This window comes from Homarus americanus, unplaced genomic scaffold (assembly GCF_018991925.1).
Source record: "Homarus americanus isolate GMGI-L3 unplaced genomic scaffold, GMGI_Hamer_2.0 scaffold4060, whole genome shotgun sequence".
NCBI classification, from domain to species: Eukaryota; Metazoa; Arthropoda; class Malacostraca; order Decapoda; family Nephropidae; genus Homarus; species Homarus americanus.
In genome coordinates, this window is record NW_024746161.1 from 669,540 (window position 1) to 693,886 (window position 24,347).

At 43.8% G+C, this 24,347-nt stretch overlaps 1 protein-coding gene across 1 annotated transcript in view; it reads right to left on the reverse strand.

Annotated features, from left to right (window-relative positions):
• The window catches only part of LOC121878952 (putative sodium-coupled neutral amino acid transporter 7), a 77,693-nt gene extending 53,582 nt beyond the window's left edge, over positions 1–24,111 (reverse strand). Inside the window, exons 1-2 of the mRNA XM_042385404.1 lie at positions 23,723–24,111; positions 7,996–8,108 (exon numbers count right to left, since the gene is read on the reverse strand). Coding sequence (XP_042241338.1) covers positions 7,996–8,108; positions 23,723–23,774 — 165 coding nt within the window. The 5' untranslated portion in view covers positions 23,775–24,111. The remainder of the gene's footprint in view (positions 1–7,995; positions 8,109–23,722) is intronic.
• Between the last annotated feature and the right edge of the window lie 236 nt (positions 24,112–24,347).

Here is a 24,347-nt window from a genome sequence, read left to right on the forward strand (position 1 = left end):
CATCTCTTCTACTACCGTAAGTGTTCCACAAAATTTTTCGTTTTTTAACCTATTCTTTATTTTCCTATGTTAACCTTTATCTTTCCTAACCTAACCTCTTCTATATTACTTGTTTTTTCATACCATCATAAAGTTAAGATAAATTTTTACTACAACATAGTTATGTGTTGGTCAAAAAGTGGAGTTTAGAGTAGGGCTGGAGTTCTGTGGAATTAATCATAAGTTCTGTTGTTACATAGACCCTCTGGGTTCAATTGACCACGTTAGTGATGTATAATATATATATATATATATATATATATATATATATATATATATATATATATATATATATATATATATATATATATATATATATATATACTATACAGTTGTACCCCACTGTGATCCAATAGAACCCAGAGGGTTCGCTAAGTGAAATCGCGTTAAGTGAACAACAGAACATATGGGATTAATTCCAATAGAACAGGACCCTCTGGGTTCAATTGACCGCGTTAAGTGAGGTACAACTGTATATATATATATACAGTGACCCTAGATTTAACACCTCGGTTAATTTTCGTTACGAACTGCCTTCCATTAGGATCTTCAATTAGGTAACGAAAAAAAATTAAACCTTGAACTTCTTATGACCGACCTCAACATGTTTTCGCTTGCACTGACCGGGCAACCAGCTTTAGTATCAGTCGCCAATACATTAATCGGTTCTAGGGCTTAAATTCCTTACTATTTTGTAAATATCAAGAAGTTTATACTATTCAATAATTTTAAAAGTTTAATATTCAATTTTTAGTCATTTTTAACAATTATTGAATAATTAAGTAGCTAGTTTAATCTTGGCGGCATCCAGCCTCTTAACACAGCAAACAGGCGTCAGTCTCTCTCTGTTTTTCCTAGGTAACATCTTGTGAGACTCTCTTCAACTAAATGCTTTTTTCTGTGTTTCCAAGCAATTATTGGTCATTTTTGAAATATATTTTTATATATTGACAATATATAATGCAGTGCAGCATTGATTTAAAGAAAATAATCTTGAATTAACCAGAGCTAAAATTTTTATGGGTGAAATGGCACCATGGGGTGACTTCTCTTCCACCCCCAATGCCTTCTCTTCTTCCTTCTCCTCCACCCCCATTCCTAAATCCCATCATCATCATCATCATCCAGGAGCCTTCTACATACACACCTCAAAGTAAAGTGAACTTTTCTACCATTTTATTGAATTTAGAAATTTAGGTGAGCTGGAACCAGTACCCAAACCCATTGAAACAATGGTTTTAGGTTAACGAACGTTTAGAGTTAACGAAGCGACCTTCTAGAGCAGTTGAGTTCGTTAACCGAGAGAACTACTAATATTATATATATATATATATATATATATATATATATATATATATATATATATATATATATATATATATATATATATATATATATATATATATATATATATATATATATATATATATATATATATATATATATATATATATATATATATATATATATATATATATATATATATATATATATATATATATATATATATATACAGTTGTACATCCTTAACGTGGTCAATTGAACCCAGAGGGTCGCGTTAAGTGAACAACAGAACTTATAGGTTAATTCCATGAACCCAGCCCGACCCCCAAGCTCCACTTTGACGACAAATAACTATGTTGTAGTAAAAATTCTATCTTAACTTTATGGTGGCATGAAAACAAGTAATATAGAAGAGGTTAGGTTAGGAAGATAAAGGTTAACATAGGAAAAATAAAGAATAGGTTAAAAACGAAAATTTTTTGCGGAACACTTACGGTAGTAGAAAGAGATAGATTAGGCATACGGGGATGGGCTGGTTCGGAGCAGAGGGCAGATTACTGCCCCTCAGGTGAATCACCATTACTAGGTGAATCAATATCACTGTCACTTACAGTTGTCATGGCTTCCTGACAAATCCTCAAAATATTTCACTCTCACTATCACTGGCTTGGACTGGCTGTGGTGGAGTTTGCGAAGGCGAAGAACTTCGGTTATGCTTTTCTGACGGCTGGTGTTGATGTTGTGTGATACACCTTGATGTGCGGCTCCATAGCCTGCACCAGTCGGGTATGGAAAGGCGTCCTTAGCGTTCATCGTCATTATGCAGGAAGCGATGGACTTAATTTTCTGTAAACTCTGAGACACTTAATATCACTATGACTTAAACTAGGTTCTTGGGAGAATGGCACCTTCTTCCTCCTCTCTTCACTGTTGGGTTCTTCTTCCAACATCTAAATCGGCAGTCACTTCAGGATCTCTGATCCCCACCTCCATAGAAATGTGTCTTCGTTGGTGGTCTCGGAGAAAGCCTTCAGCTGTAATACTGGCGCAGCATCTCTATGCGAGTCACTGCTACTGCAACAGTCTGAACCTGACCAGTCACAGGTTCCTCCTCCTCTCACCTGGTATGCCATGCAACACATCTCCATGCGTGACGAATCGTAGCAATAGTCAGCAGATCCCATGCCTCCACCAAGAAGTCTACAGCTTGTTTTTAACGTTAAACTTCTTCCAAAATTGTTTGACGAAGTTCTTGAGTGTCGCCGCCTCTTGTTCCTTGTCCTCATCTGTTTTACTCGCTGTAAGTTGTCACTTAACCATAACTCATCCTTGGTGTTGGTAGAGGAGTCGTTCAGGAGCTTGAACTTTCTTTGCAAGTCACGCCCAGCTTTCGTACCACAGATCAACTCTCCTGGGTCCATAGGCTGGATTAACGTAGTGTTGGGAGGAAGGAAGACCACTTTTTACGTTGGGGTGACGATCCGCCAGTAGGCGAGTGTCCTGGTCGTTGTCAGGAGCAACAAAATATTGAATGAAACATTCACTGTTGCTACTTAAATTTCTGCCGCGTCAGGAACAAACAGTTGTCAAACCAGAAGAGGGACAGAAGGACATCACGCCTTCACGTCTTGCGGTTAGCCAGTGGACATTAAGCTTGTTCATGTCCATATTCTTGTCGTCGTCTGGCTTGCGGGCTTTGTGAATCACCGATAACTTTAGTTTACAGGTACGGAGGCTGGTGGTAAACAGGGCGGTGATCGTTCCTTCTGCATCTTCCACGACCCCTTACCTTGCTACCGCCAGACTGGACAGCGAAGGTCTTGGAAGGTAACTTCCAGAAAGACCAGATTCGTCCATGTTAAACCTGGTCGTCACTGTACTGTCCTTCCTCCATAATCTCACGTAAAACGGAGGAAAATCTCGCCGCCCGCCTGGTCAGCCTCGCTTCCTCACCACCAATGTTGATGTTGCTGACCTTGTTCCTCTTCTTAAACCTATGCAGCCAACCAGAGGAAGCATTGAAGGGTTTGGGCTCTGCAATTCCCCAGTTCGTGTCACTGCTCGCGTATAGCTCACGTGCGTGCTCCTGCACTGGCGTGTCCACCGCCATGTTGCGTCGCGCCTGGCGCGCAAATAACTCACCAGCAAAAGTTTCCACTTTTGCCCGGCACCCTGTTCTGGCAATGCCTGATAGATGAAACGCCTGCAGACTTTGTGATTTTCATGTGGTCTTTGATCTTGGCTGCATCCTTCTTGATTATGCGAATCGTAGATTACGTTATTTGCTCCCATCTTTGGTACTTGAGATCAACTTAGCGTCTTGCTTTTCTCCAAATCTTGAACAATTTGGTACTTCACCTCGTGTAGCAATAGACGTCGTGTCTTCTTTGGTTTAGTGCCGCTGGGTCAGGTGAGAAGGTCTCTCTCTGGGGAAGCGGTGGTGGTCGGTGAGTATTTCACGGAACAATGGATCTTGCGTTCTTGGATGACCTTGAGGATGAAGCACTACCGCGGCTAGGTCAAGCGTCGTCTCTCCTCCTCCTCCCTCCCGGGGTAATCCGTCCATAATACTTTTAAGCCAATTACAGCTAGCAGCAGGGGGGTGTGTAGGGCTGCATAGCCAATCACAGTCCGAGGAGCGTCGCCTGGCGTCAGTGATAACTCAACAAAGACACACACTGCGCAACCTTACGCGCCGCTTACGTCCGGAGACGCTGGCATGGCGCCAGTGATAACTCAACAAGACACACACACCCAAAATTATATATATATATAAATATATATATATATATATATATATATATATATATATATATATATATATATATATATATATATATATATATATATATATATATATATATATATATATATATATATATATATATATATATATATATATATATATATATATATATATATATATATATACACACAGTTTTACCTCACTTAACTACTTACTGCATAATTTTTACGTGAGGTCCGAATTATTTGATTTGCACCCGCCACCCTGCCTGACTGCCTGTTTTAGCTCATAAAATTCATACAAATTTTAGGCCAGAATATAATTTACATTGCTGGAATTCTTATAATTTGGTGATCATTTTGAATATAAACATCATATATTTTGCTTTAAACTTACAATTTTAGATAAAAAATTTTCTAGGTAACTATGGTATCTTTTTCCAAAAATATATGACATTTATATTCAAAATATTCTGGTCTTACAAGGAATCCAGCAATGTCAATTATATTATCCTAACTTTAGTTTGAGGTATTATTTATTAAAATTTAGTGGTTATCCCCACATCTCCTTGGGACGGTTGGTGGGGGGTGGGGGAGGAGGACCAACCTACCATCTGTTACCGTGTGAAGAATTATTATTTTTTTATTAACTGAAGATATTTGTTTTAGCCCATAAAATTCATACAAATTACCGGTCAGAATATAATTTTCATTGCTGGAATTTTTATAATTTTGATCATTTTAAATATAAACATCATATATTTTGCTTTAAACTTACAATTTTTAGATAAAAATTTTTCTAGGGTAAATTATGTTATCTTTTGTCCAAAATATATGACATTTATATTCAAAATATTCCTGGTCTTACAAGGAATCCAGCAATATGTCAATTATATTTTCCTAACTTAGTTTGAGGTTATCCCACACATCTCCTTGGGACGGTTGGTGGGGGGTGGGGGAGGGGGACCGACCGACCATCTGTTACGGCTGTAGTGTGAGAGGGGAGGGAGTTGAGTCCATTTGAATGGACATTAACTTGCGACTGTATTTATTTCTCTTAAGTATTAATTGTGAGCATGTACCATCATAAAATTAAGATGTTATTTTACTACAACATAGGTATGTGCCTTCAAAAGTGGAGTTTGGGGTCGGCCGGTTTCTATTGGAATTAATCCCATTATGTTCTGTTGTTCATAATGATTTTACCATGGACCCTCTGGGTTCAATTGACCGCTATGTACAAACTGTTACTGGTAGTTCTGCTATAGCGATAGTGTATGTTTGTAAAAAATGAATGTACAGGAAATCACGTAATAGAAATAACAGGGCTTATGGAGAAAATAGTTAGTGCAGATTACTCCAAATCTAAAAAATTTCGAAGTTAGGCCTATCACAAAGGATAGCACAGTTCAAATAAATGTTACATTCATTCAACAGTCGAAATCATACAGTAAAACACACTTTACCTTGAAAAAATATGAATATAACTCTAGCTGGGGGATATGTGCGATGTTGAGGCTGAGGAGTCATGAAAAATAAGTTTTTTCTTCAAGTGTTATAGTTTTTTACGAATACCACCGGAAATGCGATCACCAGAGTGCTTCCTCAGAGATATTCTTCTTCTATAGCCAAAATTGGAGAAACAGTAATCAGAATTTACTGAGGACACTTAAGTTTCCACGCAGCCCAAATAAAGTGTGGATAAAATGAGCGCGGGTTCAAAACGCTATGTATTTTTGTTTTTCTTTATTTAAAATTTTATTTACATATACTGTATTATAGATACTGACACATAAATATTACATAAATTATTTCTGCAATTCTTCATAAAAACAAAACATATAAATCAATTGAACATGTGATGTCGAACGTGAACTGTAACACTGCATAACCCCACATCAAGCCACAATGTACAGTACACTTTAAACGCCTACTTATTTGTTTTTTTTCTTATTTAGAATTTTACAATTTACATATACTGTACAGGTATTTCTTCACAAACAAAAACACATAAATCAATTGGAATATGATGTCGAATGGAACCGTGTAAACACAGAGCCAAGCTTGCCAACACTGTATACAAGTAAGACTTTAACACTTTAAACGCTATTTACTTAGTTTTTTCTCTTTATTTGGGAAGTTTACAATTTACACACACAATAATATATATATATATATATATATATATATATATATATATATATATATATATATATATATATATATATATATATATATATATATATATGTTGTTATATATATATATATTACCTATATTATTCATATTATGCCAGGAAATGCACAAAACATGATAAAACGCTTGAGTCCCCAGTAGATGTCTGCCTTTCATCCAACGGATGTCCGCTTTTGTGCACTGCTCAGGACTCAAGTATTTCTGTATATGACACAGGATGATAAGGGAATTTGAATTTATTTGTTTATTTATTGTTATATATATACTGTAATATATTAAATATACTGCAAGTGATTTTCTTGAATGAGTATATTTGTTTCGCTGTAAAAGGAGGCTACATTTATGGTACCGTATGCACCAAACTCCAATCCATGACGCGTGATTTCTGTCTATTTATATCCCAAATTATCAGTTTCAAGAATTAATGGAAATATTTACTGAATATTTTGCAAAAAATAAATTTTAAATAATTATTTATAAGAGATAAGTATGACTGCAAAAGGTTATTAGATGTATTATTGACCACCTCCACAAGGACGGGCTAAAAATTAGCTTTTGTATGTCACAGTCAAGGTCACTTTCCTTTCTTGTCACTGGCAAAATGGGGGTGGGGGGCTGATAATACAGTCAGAAGCTTAGACATGTATGTTAGACTGGTTTATAATATATTTTTATTATTTTAATATACCGTAATCTTCATTTTAATCCAGCTTACCAAACTAAGTTTGGTATAAAATAATTAGTGGTACTGTAGGACCTTGTGAGTGGTTTTACTGTATACATAAATATTACAAATATTTCTGCAATTCTTCACAAACAAAAAACATACAAAACCTGAACAGAATATGTAGATATTTTAACGTGAACTGTAAACACTGTGTGATGAGAGAGCGGGGAAACGCCGTGAATGATTTCTTTTATGTAAAATTTTACAATTTACTTTTATAATATATAGATACTGTATACACAAATATTACATACATTATTTCCTGCAATTAAAGTTCTACAAAACAAAACACAAAACTCAATTCGAATATGTATACTAAACGTGAACTGAAGCCACAACAACTGCTCGAAAGTGGAATCGCTAGAGTTAAAATGAATCAAGGCTTTTACAAATATCGCTCATCTAGGAATCAATAGAAAGTAAATTACATGTTGTCAAACACGCTATAAGAACTCACTGTATATATATATTATATATATATATATATATATATATATATATATATATATATATATATATATATATATATATATATATATATATATATATATATATATATATATATATATATATATATATATATATATATATATATATATATATATATATATATATATATATATATATATATATATATATATATATATTTTGTATCACTAATCAGAACATATATTAATGCTCGGCAATGAAAACTCAAGTGTACACTGTACAGTACAGTACTGTACACTCTGGAATCTAGTGTCAATGTGAAAAATAACATAATTTCTGTTATTCATCTGACTTTTAGATCCCAGTCACTTAAACTGGGTCCTTGTGGCTGGAAATCTAACCCCCTAGACTTGGTGGGTATACGATACAATACTGAGGTGCTTGATTCCAAACTGTATACTGTACAGGTACAGTACTGTATATGAATACAAGATAAAATTGTAATCATATGAAGGACCTAGAGTCTGACTTGCAATGTATATAAAGTATTATAAACAATTATTAACATAATACTTACAGCATGAACAAGATTACCGGAGACAATCCCTCCAGATTCATGAAAAGTCGTTAAGAGCCCTGCTCCCAGGGCTGCATTGATTATCAAGAACATCGCTTTGTACCAGGAAATTCCTACAAAGAGAAATTAATTTGTAATGCACATGACATACTCACTTTAAATATAACATCACATCTGATACAGTTAACCCTAGACTTCAGTGATAGATACGTTTCTAAGAAAGCTAAACATCTCGAAATTGATTACTGTATACTGTATAACTCAAAATGATAATACTGTATAGTAATAATAATAATAATAATAATAATAATGAATATTCAGTAAAATTGGCATACAGGTTTACAACTGGATAATCATGTTTATAAACTACATAATTATACAATTCATCATGATATATGTAATGTAGCTACACTATACGGTGTATGTTGGCCATTGGAGTACAGTAAACCCTTGATAACCTGACACATATGGGGTTCTGCCGAATTATCCCTAATTACCACTTACCTTCACCTAGAATAATACAGGAAAACATTAAACATTCTCAGCCCATATACATGAACAGGTAATTACTTACTCAAAAAGTAACACTTACCAACACCGCAGGAGGGAGAATGAAGCATTGTAGTAGGGGACGAAAGGAAGAGGTGATGCAAGGGGTAGTGATGCAGGGAGTGGTAGGTGATGGTGGGGGGCAGATGCAGGGGGTGAGTCGAGGGAGTGGGTGTGACAGGTGGTAGGTGCAGGTGGGTGAGAGGGGGTGGTAGGTGATGAGGGGTAGGTGATGGGAGTGGTGGGTGATGCAGGTAGGTGATGCAGGGGGTGGTGGTGGTGCAGGTGGAGGTGATGCAGGGGTGGTAGGTGATGCAGGGGTGGTGGGTGATGCAGAGGTAGGTGATGAGGGAGTGGGTGTGAAGGAGTGTGATGCAGGGTGTGTAGGTGATGCAGGGGTGGTAGGCAGGGGGCAGAAGTTAGGCAGGTAGGGTTGATGGGGCAGGTTATGATGGTAGGTGATAGGGCAGAGGATGATGGAGGAGTTATGATGGGTGTACAGGTGATTAGGGGAGCAGGAGTGAGTGTGGGTGATGCAGGAAGGTGATGATGCAGGGGTGGTGTGGTGCAGGGTGTATGATGGAGGGTTAGGTGGTGAGGGAGTGTGTAGGGTGATGCAGGGGTGGTAGGTGATGATAGAGGGGTTATTGCTAGGTTGGTGATGCAGAGGATGGCAGGTGATTGATGGTAGGTGATTTGTAGGTGATTTGGGGCAGGTGATGGCAGGCAGGGGGTGAGGATGGGGTATGACAGAGGTGTAGGGTGCAGGTGATGATGGGTAGAGGCTGTGCAGGGTGGAGCAGGTGGTGGGGGTGGAGGTGATGAGGTGGTAGGTGATGCAGGGGGTAGGGGTGATGCAGGGGGTAGGTGATGAGGTGGGTAGGTGATGCAGGAGTGTAGGTGATGCAGGGTAGGTCGTGATGCAGGGGGTGGTAGGTGATGGGGGTGGTAGGTGATGCAGAGGGTGAGGTGCAGGGGAGTGGTAGGGTGATGCAGGGGGTGTGTGGATGCAGGGGTAGAGAGATGCAGGGGAGTGGTAGGTGATGCGGGAGTGGGTAGGTGATGCAGGGAGGTAGGTGATGCAGGGGAGTGGTAGGTGATGCAGGGGTGAGGAGGTGATGCAGGGGTGGGTGATGCAGGGGAGTGGTAGGTGATGCAGGGAGTGTTAGGTGATGCAGGGGATGGTGGTAGGTGATGCAGGGAGTGGTAGGTGATGCAGGGGTGGTAGGTGATGCAGGGGGTGGTAGGTGATGCAGGGGTGGTAGGTGATGCAGGAGTGGTAGGTGATGCAGGGAGTGGTAGGTGATGCAGGGGTGGGTGATGCAGGGGTGGTAGGTGATGCAGGGGGTGGTAGGTGATGCAGGGGTGGTAGGTGATGCAGGGGTGGTAGGTGCAGGGGTGATCGGTGATGCAGGGGTGGTAGGTGATGCAGGGGTGGTAGGTGATGCAGGGGTGGTGGGGTGATGCAGAGGGGTGGTAGGTGATGAGGGGTGGTAGGTGATGCAAGGGAGTGTCCAGTGCAGGGGGGGTGGAGGTGATCAGGGGGTGGTAGGTGTGATGCAGGGGTGGTAGGTGATGGGGGTGGTAGGTGATGCAGGAGTGGTAGGTGATGCAGGGGAGTGGTAGGTGATGCAGGGGTGGTAGGTGATGCAGGGGGTGGTAGGTGATGCAGGGGTGGTAGGTGATGCAGGGGGTGGTAGGTGATGCAGGGGAGTGGTAGGTGATGCAGGGGTGGTAGGTGATGCAGGGGTGGTGAGGTGATGCAGGGGTGGTAGGTGATGCAGGGGTGTGATGATGCAGGGGTGGTGGGTGATGCAGGGAGTGGTAGGTGATGCAGGGGTGATAGGTGATGCAGGGGGTGGTAGGTGATGCAGGGTGTGGTAGGTGATGCAGGGGAGTGGTAGGTGATGCGAGGGTGCGGGTGATGCAAGGGGTGGTAGGTGATGCAGGGGGTGGTAGGTGATGCAGGGGGTGGTAGGTGATGCAGGGGAGTGGTAGGTGATGCAGGGGGCGTGGGGTGCAGGGGTGGTAGGTGATGCAGGGGTGGTGGGTGATGCAGGGGTGGTAGGTGATGCAGGGGTGTGGGTGATGCAGGGGTGGTGGGTGATGCAGGGGGTGGTAGGTGATGCAGGGAATGGTAGGTGATGCAGGGGTGGTATGTGATGCAGGGAGTGGTAGGTGATGCAGGGGAGTGGTAGGTGATGCAGGGGTGGTAGGTGATGCAGGGGGTGGTAGGTGATGCAGGGGTGGTAGGTGATGCAGGGAAATGGTAGGTGATGCAGGGGGTGTGGGTGATGCAGGGAGTGGTAGGAGATGCAGGAAATGGTAGGTGATGCAGGGGGTGGTAGGTGATGCAGGGGTGGTAGGTGATGCAGGGGTGGTAGGTGATGCAGGGAATGGTAGGTGATGCGGGGTGTGGGTGATGCAGGGGTGGTAGGTGATGCAGGGGAATGGTAGGTGATGCAGGGGTGGTAGGTGATGCAGGGGTGGTAGGTGATGCAGAGTGGTAGGTGATGCAGGGAAGTGGTGGGTGATGCAGGGGTGGTAGGTGATGCAGGGGTGGTGGGGATGCAGGGGTGGTAGGTGATGCAGGGATGGTAGGTGATGCAGGGATGGTAGGTGATGCAGGGGAGTGGTGGGTGATGCAGGGGGTGGTAGGTGATGCAGAGTGTAGGTGATGCAGGGGTGGTAGGTGATGGGGGTGGTAGGTGATGCAGGGGAGTGTAGGTGATGCAGGGGTGGTGGGTGATTAGGAGGTGGGTAGGTGATGCAGGGGAGTGGTAGGTGATGCAGGGGTGGTAGGTGATGAGCAGGGAGTGGTAGGTGATGCAGGGGTGGTAGGTGATGCAGAGGGTGGTAGGTGATGCAGGGAGTGGTAGGTGATGCAGGGAGTGTCAGTGATGCAAGGGGTGGTAGGTGATGCAGGGGTGGTAGGTGATGCAGGGGTGGTAGGTGATGCAGGGAGTGGTAGGTGATGCAGGGGGTGGTAGGTGATGCAGGGGTGGTAGGTGATGCAGGGGTGGTGAGGTGATGCAGGGGTGGTAGGTGATGCAGGGGTGGTAGGTGATGCAGGGGGTGGTAGGTGATGCAGGGGGTGGTAGTGATGCAGAAATGGTAGGTGATGCAGGGGTGGTATGTGATGCAGGGGAGTGGTGAGATGAGGGAGTGGTAGGTGATGCAGGGTGGTAGGTGATGCAGGGGGTGGTAGGTGATGCAGGGGTGGTAGGTGATGCAGGAAATGGTAGGTGATGCAGGGGGTGGTAGGTGATGCAGGGAGTGGTAGGAGATGCAGGAAATGGTAGGTGATGCAGGGGTGGTAGGTGATGGGGGTGAGGCAGGTGATGCAGGGGTGGTAGGTGATGCAGGAAATGGTAGGTGATGCAGGGGGTGGTAGGTGATGCAGGGGGTGGTAGGTGATGCAGGAAATGGTAGGTGATGCAGGGGTGGTAGGTGATGCAGGGTGGTAGGTGATGCAGAGTGGTAGGTGATGCAGAAATGGTAGGTGATGCAGGGGTGGTAGGTGCAGGGGTGGTAGGGGATGCAGGGGTGGTAGGTGATGCAGGGAATGGTAGGTGATGCAGGAAATGGTAGGTGATGCAGAGTGGTAGGTGATGCAGAGTGGTAGGTGATGCAGGGGAGTGGTGGGTGATGGGGGTTGAGGTAGGTGATGCAGGGGTGGTAGGTGATGCAGGGGAGTGGTGGGTGATGCAGGGGGTGGTAGGTGATGCAGGGGTGGTAGGTGATGCAGGGGAGTGGGTAGGTGATGCAGGTGGGTGGTGGGTGATGCAGGGGAGTGGTAGGTGATGCAGGGGGTGGTAGGTGATGCAGGGGTGGTAGGTGATGCAGGGGAGTGGTAGGTGATGCAGGGGAGTGGTAGGTGATGCAGGGAAGTGGAAGGTGATGGAAATGGTGGGTGATGCAGGGGGTGGTGGGTGATGCAGGGGTGGTAGGGGATGCAGGGGTGGTAGGGGATGCAGGGAGTGGTGGGTGATGGGGGAGTGGTGGTGCAGGGAATGGAAGGTGATGCAGGGGAGTGGTAGGTGATGCAGAGTGGTAGGTGATGCAGGGTGGTAGGTGATGCAGGGGTGGTAGGTGATGCAGGGAGTGGGTAGGTGATGCAGAGTGGTAGGTGATGCAGGGGTGGTAGGTGATGCAGGGAGTGGTAGGTGATGCAGGGAGTGGTAGGTGATGCAGGGGAGTGGTAGGTGATGCAGGGGTGGTAGGTGATGCAGGGGGTGGTAGGTGATGCAGGGGTGGTAGGTGATGCAGGAATGGTAGGTGATGCAGGGGAGTGGTAGGTGATGCAGGGGAGTGGTAAGGTGATGCAGGGGAGTGGTAGGTGATGCAGGGGAGTGGTAGGTGATGCAGGGAAATGGTAGGTGATGCAGGGTGGTAGGTGATGCAGGGGTGGTAGGTGATGCAGGGAGTGGTAGGTGATGCAGGGAGGTGGTAGGTGATGCAGAAATGGTAGGTGATGCAGGTGGTGGGTGATGTAGGGGAGTGGTAGGTGATGCAGGGAGTGGTGGGTGATGCAGGGGGTGGTAGGTGATGCAGGGAGTGGTGGGTGATGCAGGAAATGGTGGGTGATGCAGGGGGTGTAGGTGGTGGTGTGCAGGGGGTGGTGGGTGATTAGGGGTGGTAGGTGATGCAGGGAGTGGTAGGTGATGCAGGGAGTGGTAGGTGATGCAGGGAAATGGTAGGTGATGCAGGGGAGTGGTAGGTGATGCAGGGGTGGTAGGTGATGCAGGGGTGGTAGGTGATGAAGGGGTGTGGTAGGTGATGCAGGGGTGTGGTAGGTGATGCAGGGAGTGGTAGGTGATGCAGGGGAGTGGTAGGTGATGCAGGGGTGGTAGGTGATGCAGGGGTGGTGGGTGATGGGGAGTGGTAGGTGATGCAGGGGTGGTAGGTGATGCAGGGGGTGGTAGGTGATGCAGGAAATGGTAGGTGATGCAGGGGAGTGGTGGGTGATGCAGAGTGGTAGGTGATGCAGGGGAGTGGTAGGTGATGCAGGGAGTGGTAGGTGATGCAGGGAAATGGTAGGTGATGCAGGGGGTGGTAGGTGATGCAGGGGGGTGGTAGGTGATGCAGGGGAGTGGTAGGTGATGCAGGGGGTGGTAGGTGCAGGTGGTGGTGATGCAGGGGTGGTAGGTGATGCAGGGGGTGGAGGTGTGGGGTGGGGTGATGCAGGGGGTGGTGGGTGATGCAGGGGAGTGGTAGGTGATGCAGGAAATGGTAGGTGATAGGGGGTGGTGGGTGATGCAGGGAAATGGTGGGTGATGCAGGGGGTGGTAGGTGATGCGGGGAGTGGTAGGTGATGTAGGGGTGGTAGGTGATGCAGGGAAATGGTAGGTGATGCAGGGGGTGGTAGGTGATGCAGGGGAAATGGTGGGTGATGCAGGGGTGTTGGGTGATGCAGGGGAATGGTAGGTGATGCAGGGGGTGGTAGGTGATGCAGGGAAATGGTAGGTGATGCAGGGTGGTAGGTGATGCAGGGGAAATGGTAGGTGATGCAGGAGTGGTAGGTGATGGGGAGTGGTAGGTGATGCAGGGAGTGGTAGAGGTGCAGGGGTTGTTAGGTGATGCAGGGTGTGGTAGGTGATGCAGGGGAGTGGTGGGTGATGCAGGGGTGGTAGGTGATGGGGAGTGGTAGGTGATGCAGGAAGTGGTAGGTGATGCAGGGGTGGTAGGTGATGCAGGGGTGGTAGGTGATGCAGGGGAGTGGTAGGTGATGGGGTGGTAGGTGTAGAGGTGGTGGGAAATGGTAGGTGATGCAGAGTGGTGGGTCAGAGTGTGGTAGGTGATGCAGGGAGTGGTAGGTGATGCAGGGGTTGGTAGGTGATGCACGGGGTGGTAGGTGATGCAGAGTGGTAGGTGATGCAGGGAGTGGTACGTGATGCAGGGTGGTAAGATGCAGGGAATGGTAGGTGATGCAGAAATGGTAGGTGATGCACGGGGTTGGTAGGTGATGCACGGGGGTGGTAGGTGATGCAGGGAGTGTTAGGTGATGCAGGGAATGGTAGGTGATGCAGGGGTGGTAGGTGATGCAGGAAATGGTAGGTGATGCAGGAAATGGTAGGTGATGCAGGAAATGGTAGGTGATGCAGGAAATGGTAGGTGATGCAGGGGTGGTGGGTGATGCAGGGGAGTGGTAGGTGATGCAGGGGTGGTAGGTGATGCAGGGGGTTTGATGGGTGTACACGGTGTGGTAGGTGATGCAGGGGAGTGGTAGGTGATGCAGGGGGTGAGGTAGGTGATGCAGGGGTGGTAGGTGATGCAGGGGTGAGTGCAGGGGTGGTAGGTGATGGGAGTGGTAGGTGATGCAGGGGGTGGTAGGTGATGCAGGGGAGTGGTAGGTGATGCAGGGAGTGGAAGGTGATACAAGGAAATGGTGGGTGATGCAGGGGTGGTAGGTGATGCAGGGAGTGGTGATGCAGAGTGGTAGGTGATGCAGGGAGGTGGAAGGTGATACAAGGAAATGGTAGGTGATGGGGGTGGTAGGTGATGCAGGGGTGCTGGGTGATGCAGGGGAGTGGTAGGTGATGGGAAGTGGAAGGTGATGCAGGGTGGTAGGTGATGCAGGGAGTGGTGGTACAGGGGAGTGGTGGGTGATGCAGGGGGTGTAGGTGATGGGGGAGTGGTAGGTGATGCAGGGAAGTGGAAGGTGATGCGGGGGTGGAAGGTGATGCAGGGGTGGTAGGTGATGCAGGGGATGGTAGGTGATGCAGGGGTGGTAGGGATGCAGGGGTGGTAGGTGATGCAGAGTGGTAGGTGATGCAGGAATGGTAGGTGATGCAGGGAAATGGTGATGCAGGGGTGGTAGGTGATGCAGGGGTGGTAGGTGATGCAGGTGGAGTGGTAGGAGATGCAGGAAATGGTAGGTGATGCAGGAAATGGTAGGTGATGCAGGAGTGGTAGGTGATGCAGGGGAGTTGTAGGTGATGCAGGAAGTGGAAGGTGATGCAGGGGAGCGGTAGGTGATGCAGAGTGGTAGGTGATGCAGGGAGTGGTAGGTGATGCAAGGAAATGGTGGTGATGCAGGGGTGGTAGGTGATGCAGGGAAATGGTGATGCAGGGAAACGGTAGGTGATGCAGGGGTGGTAGGTGATGTAGAGTGGTAGGTGATGTAAGGGGTGGTAGGTGATGCAGGAAATGGTAGGTGATGCAGGGGTGGTAGGTGATGCAGGGGCGGTAGGTGATGCAGGGGAGTGGTAGGTGATGCAGGGAGTGGTAGGTGATGCAGGGAAATGGTAGGTGATGCAGGGAATGGTAGGTGATGCAGGAAATGGTAGGTGATGCAGGAAATGGTAGGTGATGCAGGGAAATGGTAGGTGATGCAGGGAATGGTAGGTGATGCAGGGAATGGTAGGTGATGCAGGGAAATGGTAGGTGATGCAGGGGATTGGTAGGAGATGCAGGAAATGGTAGGTGATGCAGGGAATGGGAGGTGTTGCAGGAAATGGTAGGTGATGCAGGGAATGGTGGGTGATACAGGGGAATGGAAGGTGATGCAGGGGTAGTAGGTGATGAAGGGAATGGTAGGTGATGCAAGGAATGGTAGGAGATGCAGGAAATGGTAGGTGATGCAAGGAATGGTAGGTGATGCGGGGGTAGTAGGTGATGCAGGGAATGGTAGGTGATGCAGGGAAATGGTGGTGCAGAATGGTAGGAGATGCAGGAAATGGTAGGTGATGCAGAGGAATGGGAGGTGTTGCAGGGAAATGGTGGTGGGGAAATGGAAGGTGATGCAGAGGAATGGTAGGTGATGCAGGGAATGGTAGGTGATGCAGGGAATGGTAGGTGATACAGGGGAATAGTAGGTGATACAGGGGAATGGTAGGTGATGCAGGGAATGGTAGGTGATGCAGGGAAATGGTAGGTGATGCAGGGGAATGGTAGGTGATGCAGGGGAATGGTAGGTGATGCAGGGAGTAGTGATGCAGAGGAATGGTAGGTGATGCAGGGAAATGGTAGGTGATGCAGGGGAATGGTAGGTGACGCAGGGGAATGGTTGGTGACACAGGGGAGTGGTAGGTAGTGGAGGTGATGGAGGAGAAATCTACTAAACAGTAAACAGTGCGGCACTTATGTATACTACTGTACAGTATAGTCTGGATTTACGCGGTTTTTGTTTAAGTGTTTGGTCCTTTACGCGGTGCCTTGCCAGAATGAAATGTTTTAATTACGTGGTAAATTTCATCATTTACGCGGCGAGTGGCGCGGAGAGGTCCAGACCGCCGCGCCATTATTTACTCACGCAGGCCATTCTTGACCATACGGAGGTGAGGGTGCGCATTGGTCGCCCTTACGTTATGGCGTCATATGACGTGTCGGGACGTGATTGGGCCACGCATCCTTACCACCCGCATTCCTCCGCTGCTAGTGGTCTAATGTAACATGGCGTGCCCTGCCACTAGAGGGTAAGTCGCTGACCCGGCCAGTCTCATTGTTCTCAGTCCGCGTATACAGTTCTCTCTTGTGCCGCTATTCCCTCACAATGGCTTCGGTCACCCCCACCACCCGAAAAACACCTGAATTACCTGGACAAGCCATGATTATGTGAAGGAAATCATGAGTTGGGGTAGAAAATTTAGCTCATCCTGACAACGACCCAGACAAGCATCGTATGAAGTGTCTAACTACTTCTGTCGAAAGTTATGGAGCTATATCCAGATCTATCTCGACAACATCAATGCTGATCGCGTAGTATTAAGACTTCTTCGCCCGCAACCCACAACCACAGCCAGCCCAAGTCAGTGATAGTGATAGTGACAGTGAGGATATGGACTTTGAGGGTTTGTCAGGCCTCCAAACCTCTGCCTCAGAACCAGCGCCATCCACGTGTGCGACCCATCTCTTCTACTAATGTAAGTGTTAAAACCTATATTATTGATATTTCTCTTAAATATTAATTGTGTGTGCATACCATCAAAATTAAGATGTTATTTTTACTACAAGGTTTGTACTGTGGAAAAAAATGTAGTTTGGGGTCTTTGATCTCTATTTCAATTAATCCCATATGTTGTTATTTCGTTTTAAAGCGTTTCGTTTTAAGCGGACCTCCACGGGTTTCATTGACCGCATAAATGCAGACTATACTGTACAGTAATTTGGTCAATTATATAAAATATAGAATAAATTTGAATAAAAATAATTGTTTTCTCTCAGTATAAGTCAAGTCTGAGTATGGAAATAAACACATGCAGTAACTTATATCACTCAGGATAATGTTATGTCAAGGTATAATTAGGTATTATAATTTTGTGAAATAGGCATTTTGATTATTTTCTATTCCAAGTAACAGTTATTTGTAAGTTAGGGGAGATTTTCTTTTATATAGTATTGATGTATTACCTATGCAAGAATTTTCTAGAATGTGTTGCATCATTTTTGTTCTAATTTACTTACATATTGTAGCTAGACCATTCTAGAACTCTCCAGGTGCATCTCGTTCCGACGTGCAACTTCTGGGTGTTGCTAGAATGCTATAGGCGACTGACGAGATGTATATAACACTGCGAGCTGCCTAGGAAGTGTATCAATCGTTTCTGCCCAGAGTGTGAAGTACAAGCTTAGTGACAACTAAAAAAGTTGTGCAATTATTGTGGAATTGTTGTGAGTGATATAAAGTGAAAAGACTAAGGAATTGTACACTGGTAGTGTGTTGACTGTCTATATTCAAAGTGAGAAGTCCAGTAGTGAGGACATACCCTGTGAACAGTTGTGTGAAGATTTAGTGATTATTAAAGTTGACTACAGTTCACAAGTGTGTTTCTGTGACCTGGTGGAAATCCACCTGCCTGTACACTGATACCAATCGTTGGGAAATTACGGAGACCAGAAATTTTTTTTCTGTACCATAAGGTATTTTTGGTGCTAGCAGACTCCTTCTCCTTTACCTAAATCATTATCTTTGTTAAAAAAACAATTGTTTTTGCTGGCTGCCAATATAAGCAATACTGAAAAAAGGATAATGTCTGAGAACAGCAGTACCACCAGAAGGAGCAGGAGTTGTTGATTTCATTAATTCAAAAGATGTTCTTACCATATACCAAGTATTATAAAAGAGGCAACATTTACTATAACCTAATAAAACCTGACCAAACCAACTAATTAAACCTACCTAACCGTTTCCTAACTTCTTAGCTGTCCCCTGGACCCCAGCCATATTAACAGAAAGAACTTATTTTGATATCTGGTACCAATGAAAGCAACTTTATTGAAGGCGCCTGCTGTAATTTCACATTTTTAGTGGATGTGAGAGTACACTCGGACTGAGAAGGGCAGTTGTAAGCACAGTACATAATTAATGGTAAATTTTCATTTTCAACCAATATGGCTCTCGAGTTGAGCAATGTGGTTTTCCGATGGTTAAGACAATTTTAAGACACATCTCTTTTCTGACGTTTCCCTTGCAAATGACTTAAATATATCGGGGGATCCAGGGGTGAGAAGGTTAGGTTTGGTAATAAAGTAATTTGTGAGGGGAAACATCAGAGAAGAAAAGTGTCTTAAAATTGTCTTAACCATCGGAAAACCACATTGCTCAACTCGAGAGCCATATTGGTTGAAAATGAAAATTTACCCTATTAATTTGGGATAAAATTATCTTTTCGGTCACCCACCTATTTGAAAGTTGAAATTATGTTTACGATGGTTTTTGAACAATTCTGACCTTCATTTCAACAGCAAATCACTCCTTTTTGAGTTACCCCCTTATCCAATAATGGCATACCCCCAGTGGGAACCAGGGGTTTTGCAAAAGAAATGAAGGTAAGAATCGTCCAAAATACATAAAAAAAAACACAGTAAAAACATAATTTCAACCTAATCTAAAGCAGCGTAGTAACCAACAAACAAACACACATAAGCTCTCTCGGACAGTGGTAACTTAAAATCCTAAAATTCACAAGATGACCGAATTGGTAATACCATAATTTCTTTGTCACTCCACAAATAATTACAGACCAGCAAGCCTGACCAGCATACATGGTGTGTAAAGTACTAGAGAGCATTATAAGAGATGGAACATTTACTTTGAAATAACCTTGTAAACTTCTGCTAACACAGTTTTATGTAGGTATGCTCCTGTGTAACACAATTACTCAGGGTTCTAAATGTTTGGACTCAAATTCTAGAGCAAGGCAGAAATATTGACAAAAATATACTGTACCTAGGTTTTTATAAGGCTTTCAAAAGCGTACCCCATAAAAGCTGAAAATTAAACTGGAAAGGTATGAGATTCGGGGAAATGTTCTAGAGTGGATCGGGACACAAGCAGTGTGTGGTGATTAATGGTATGAAATTGTCAAGTGTACCCATGACAAGCAGGGTACCACAGGGCAATGTATTGGGCCTGTTGCTGTTTTTTTGTTTCATAAATGGCATTCAAGAAGCTATACCCTCTTCCATACAAATGTTTGCAGACAATGTCAAGTTTTTATGGAAATTAAGGACCAAATAGACTGTGAATAGCTGCCAAAAGATCTCTGTGAGCTTCAAGAATGGTCAAAGAAATTCAAGTGTAAGAGGATGCACCTGGGTCATACCAACAATAAGGAGGCATATTGCATGTCCCAACGGGTTGGAGAAACTGCATTACTAGAGAATGAATGCGAAAAGGACCTGGGTGTGTATGTTGACACTGAACTGAAGTTCTCGGGCCACTGTGAGAAGAAGGTGAGTTAAGAAACTAAATTATTAGGTCTTATAAGGTTTTCAGATATCGGGATGGTTCATCCCGTAACAATCTTCAAGAGCAAGGTGCTTTCCTGTCTGGAGTACTGTCACCCTGTCTGGTCCCTGAGATATACTATGGACTGTCAGTTGACTGAAAATGTCCTTAGGAGGGCCACCATACTAGTGCCTGCACTTCGGCACCTCAGCTATCTAGAGATTAGGCGCCTAGAACTGCCTAGCTTATCATTACTACAGACGGGCAAGGGTGTGACCTAACTAAGATGTATAAACATCTCAAAGGGCACTATTCAGTCAAGTGTCCATACCTGGAGCTGGTGGTCCCCACCCCTGTGGGTCACAGCTCAAGGTTGAAGAAAACTGCAAGTTCAGAAAACTGTGAGAGCAAACTTTTTTGTAGTGATAATTGTGAACTCTTGGAGAAGACTTGACCAACACTTGAGCAGGTTCAGATACATTCAGGATCCAGTGCATGCTCAGTACTTAATTGCCCATTAGTGAAAGGATAAAGTAAAGAAATTAAAAGCACGTAGACATCATTTTAGTGTCATATGATCAGTTTTTCAGCATGTGTTATTCCACAATTTCCCTCATCCTTCATGCCCTGTGCCACTACAATTTATTTAAGATCAAAGACAAAGAAAATTAAAAAAATTTATTAATTAAAGTAAAAAGTTCTCCCTCTTTAAAATATGGTAGATTTCCACTTGTTGCCACTAAACAAAATCAAAGTTGAAACTATGTTTTCTGAATTAGTTTTGATGTGTTATGAATGAATTTGACCTTTATTTCTGGCACAAATGAAGAGTTTCTGAGATAAGCCTCCACCCCCATCCCATCACAGAATCTAGAGATTTGATATAAAAATCAAGGTAAAAAGTGTTCGAAACACATCAAAAACCATCGGAAAAACAGTTTTGAATCGAACCTAACCAACCAAACGTAACCTAACTGGCAAAATTTGCAGCAGAAATGCCATTGAAGAAAAGTGTCTTAAAATTGTCAAAATTACTGGTATATTGACAGGTGAGTCACTGGAAATTTAGCATAGTGCGATTAAAAAAATGCCGCAACTTCACAGTGTTTTATAGAGGGCACTGTCTTACTGTCGTAGCTTGTGCAAATGTTTTTTTTAACCCAAACCAAACCAAACTAACCTAACCCAATCTAAACTAACCTTAAACTAACCCTAGCCATAACCTACTTTTAACCTGACCTACCCTAATCTAACCTTAACATAAAACCAGTTTATGGAGGGCACTTTCATAGTTTGTACAATTATTCTTTTTAGCATAATCCAACCCCTTAACATACAACTGCCGCATTATCACCGAGAATACAAAGTAGTGCGCACCTTAGGTGCCTAAATATCTACCAAACGAAGCATTTGCACAAGAAATAATTATCATATCAGTATTCACTGATGAAAACAAATAAGGGTGATTACAGCATTGACGACTGACTCACGGCCGATTTTTCATTGAAAACGATCATAAAAACACCGCAATTTCACTGTGTTTTACAGTGGACACTGTAGTAGTCTGTGTAAATGAGTTAAAATTTGGTTATTTCTACATTAAACCAAACCTAACCTTAGTTGATATGAAAAACAAGCAGCAGAAGCATTGTTAAAAGACCTCACCATCCTAACCTTACTTAACTTCCTAGCCAAGGCCTCCGCCCCCCAGACCCCCGGTATATTAAACACAAAGACTTACTATGATATTTTGTAATTTTAATTTTTTTGTGGATGTGAGAGCAGCCGTCCATACCATATGGTTCTTAAGCATGCACTGAGCATCAGCGTTGATCAAGCCAGAGGCTGGGGTGTTTTGAAATACAGTACGTCAATATGATTGGAGGTCAATTTATAGTATCACACAGGTCTTTATTAGAATACTAAAAATTGGTTTTTCCTATGTATTTTGATGAGTTTCGAACGAATTTGATATTCATTTCCACCAGAAATCATGTGTTTTTTCAGAACCCCCTCCTCCACACAAACACAGACAATCAGAAAGAAAATGTTGGATTTTTAATAAATCATAAATTACATTACCAACAACCAAGAAAATAAAACCTAACCTAATCCCCCGGGCCTGGAAGCGTCTTGCGAGCAGGAGTCAGACCACCTCCGCCTAGTAAATAAATCATGGTGACACTTTTGACTGAGCAAAAGTAATAATCTTGAGAAATGAATATCTCAGTTATCCTTAATTTCCGGTGGAAATATCATAGAAGAAAAATGTCTTAGAATTTTGTAAAGATTTTGAGATACATATTTTTTAATACGGAAATAAAGACCGGTGTGATACTATAAATTCACCTGATTAGCCGTTTACTTCCTGGGATGAGACGTCACCACCACATTACGTGAAGACAGAGTAGTGTGTGCCTAGGTGCCTAATTATCTACCAAACGAAGTGTTCTCTCTCTCCAAAATTTCCAATTTGATGATATCCCCCAAAACTGCACTCTATGTCAAAATTCTTGTTGACTTGCCTGAAGGATCGACCTCTAAACCTGCCTCCAGCTGAATTAACGCGAGGATCGACAATTCCAATCTCAAACCCGGTTTGAATCTTTGTGTTGGCTCAAGCCTTCGTTCTGAATACCAACAATCTTCAATCTTCGCTCGATCGTTGGTTTAAACCTTCATGCGGTTTCAAATCACTGTTCTGAATTCAGGCCTAAAGTTTTTCAAAGACCACGGCATTGTTCCTTTAAGTAGAAAGTATTGTTCACAGCAATACTGTGAAATAGAATTGGGTTTGTGTGCTAAATCAGTTGTTGTTTGGAAACAATCATCTATCACTTCATCGACGCTGTGGCCTTCATATCCCACCATCTCAATAACAAATCACTCTGCTGCCCGGGCTCAGTAAGCGCCGATACATCTCATGTCCAGAAAATGCCTCCAATTTCAACATATCAAAGTAAGTTCTTTCTGTTTAATATACCGGGAGGGTCCTGGGTGTGGTGAGAATGTTAGGTAAGGTTATGTAGGTTTGGTAGGTTAGGTCTGTTCTTCATACCCACAAATGTTAAGTAATGTTTATTTTTAAAATATCAATTTTTTAATACATTTGAAAAACTAAAAGTGTCCACTATAAAATAAGAGTGAAAATCCTGCATTTTTATACTCGTTTTCAACCAATTTCAGCCGCGGGTTAGTCCTATATAATTACCGATATACATTACGAGATACATATTTTTAAATGCGGAAATAAAGACCGGTGTGATACCATTAATTCACCTGATTGGCTGTTTACTTCCTGGGATGAGACTTCACCACTGCATTACCGCCGAGAAGACAGATTAGTGTGTGCCTAGGTGCCTAATTATCTACCAAACGAAGCATTTGCACAAGAAATGATTATCGTATCAGAACTAATTGAGGAAAATAAAGTAAGAAATTAAACAGTAAAATAAATTACATGTCCGCAGGTCAGTTGTCAATACCCCAAAAGGCTATTTTAAATACCGATATCTTCTCCACAGCTACTTGTAAGCTGACAGGAGCAAGAAGTCTTCATGATATGTGGTGTCCACTGGCTCAGGGTCAGACAGGAGGGCTACATCATCGTCCTCGTCTTGGTGGGTAGGAGGGAGGTGAGGGGTAACGAGACCAACTACCGTCACAGGAGCTGCACGGTGGGCGGAACTCGCTTTTCCTCTTGCTTTTGCGACTACAGAAGTTACAACTACACTATCAGGAATATCATCTCCTGTGTCTGAGCGTTGTGACATGATTAAGAAAATATAAATCCGAATTAAAAAGTAAAAGAGGTGTCCGCGAGTGCATTACACTCCTAAATCCACCCCCACACTATCGTCCTCCTCTCTGACTCAGCTCATGGTTTGTTTACATCATCAGAGGTGCCAACCCCTCCTCAGCCACACAGTACACTTTTATACTTTTACTTTTATCCTCTTCGCCACTGATCGGCTTGTTAGCCGCTTGGGCGATCGGTCCGTCTCTTTTCCTATATTCTTCACCAAAGGTCAGCAATTTCACAATTTCAACATAAAACTCGCGAAAGATAATACATTTTCAATACTCGTTAGTTTAATAAATTTCATGTGCTAATGTTACGATATATATTGAC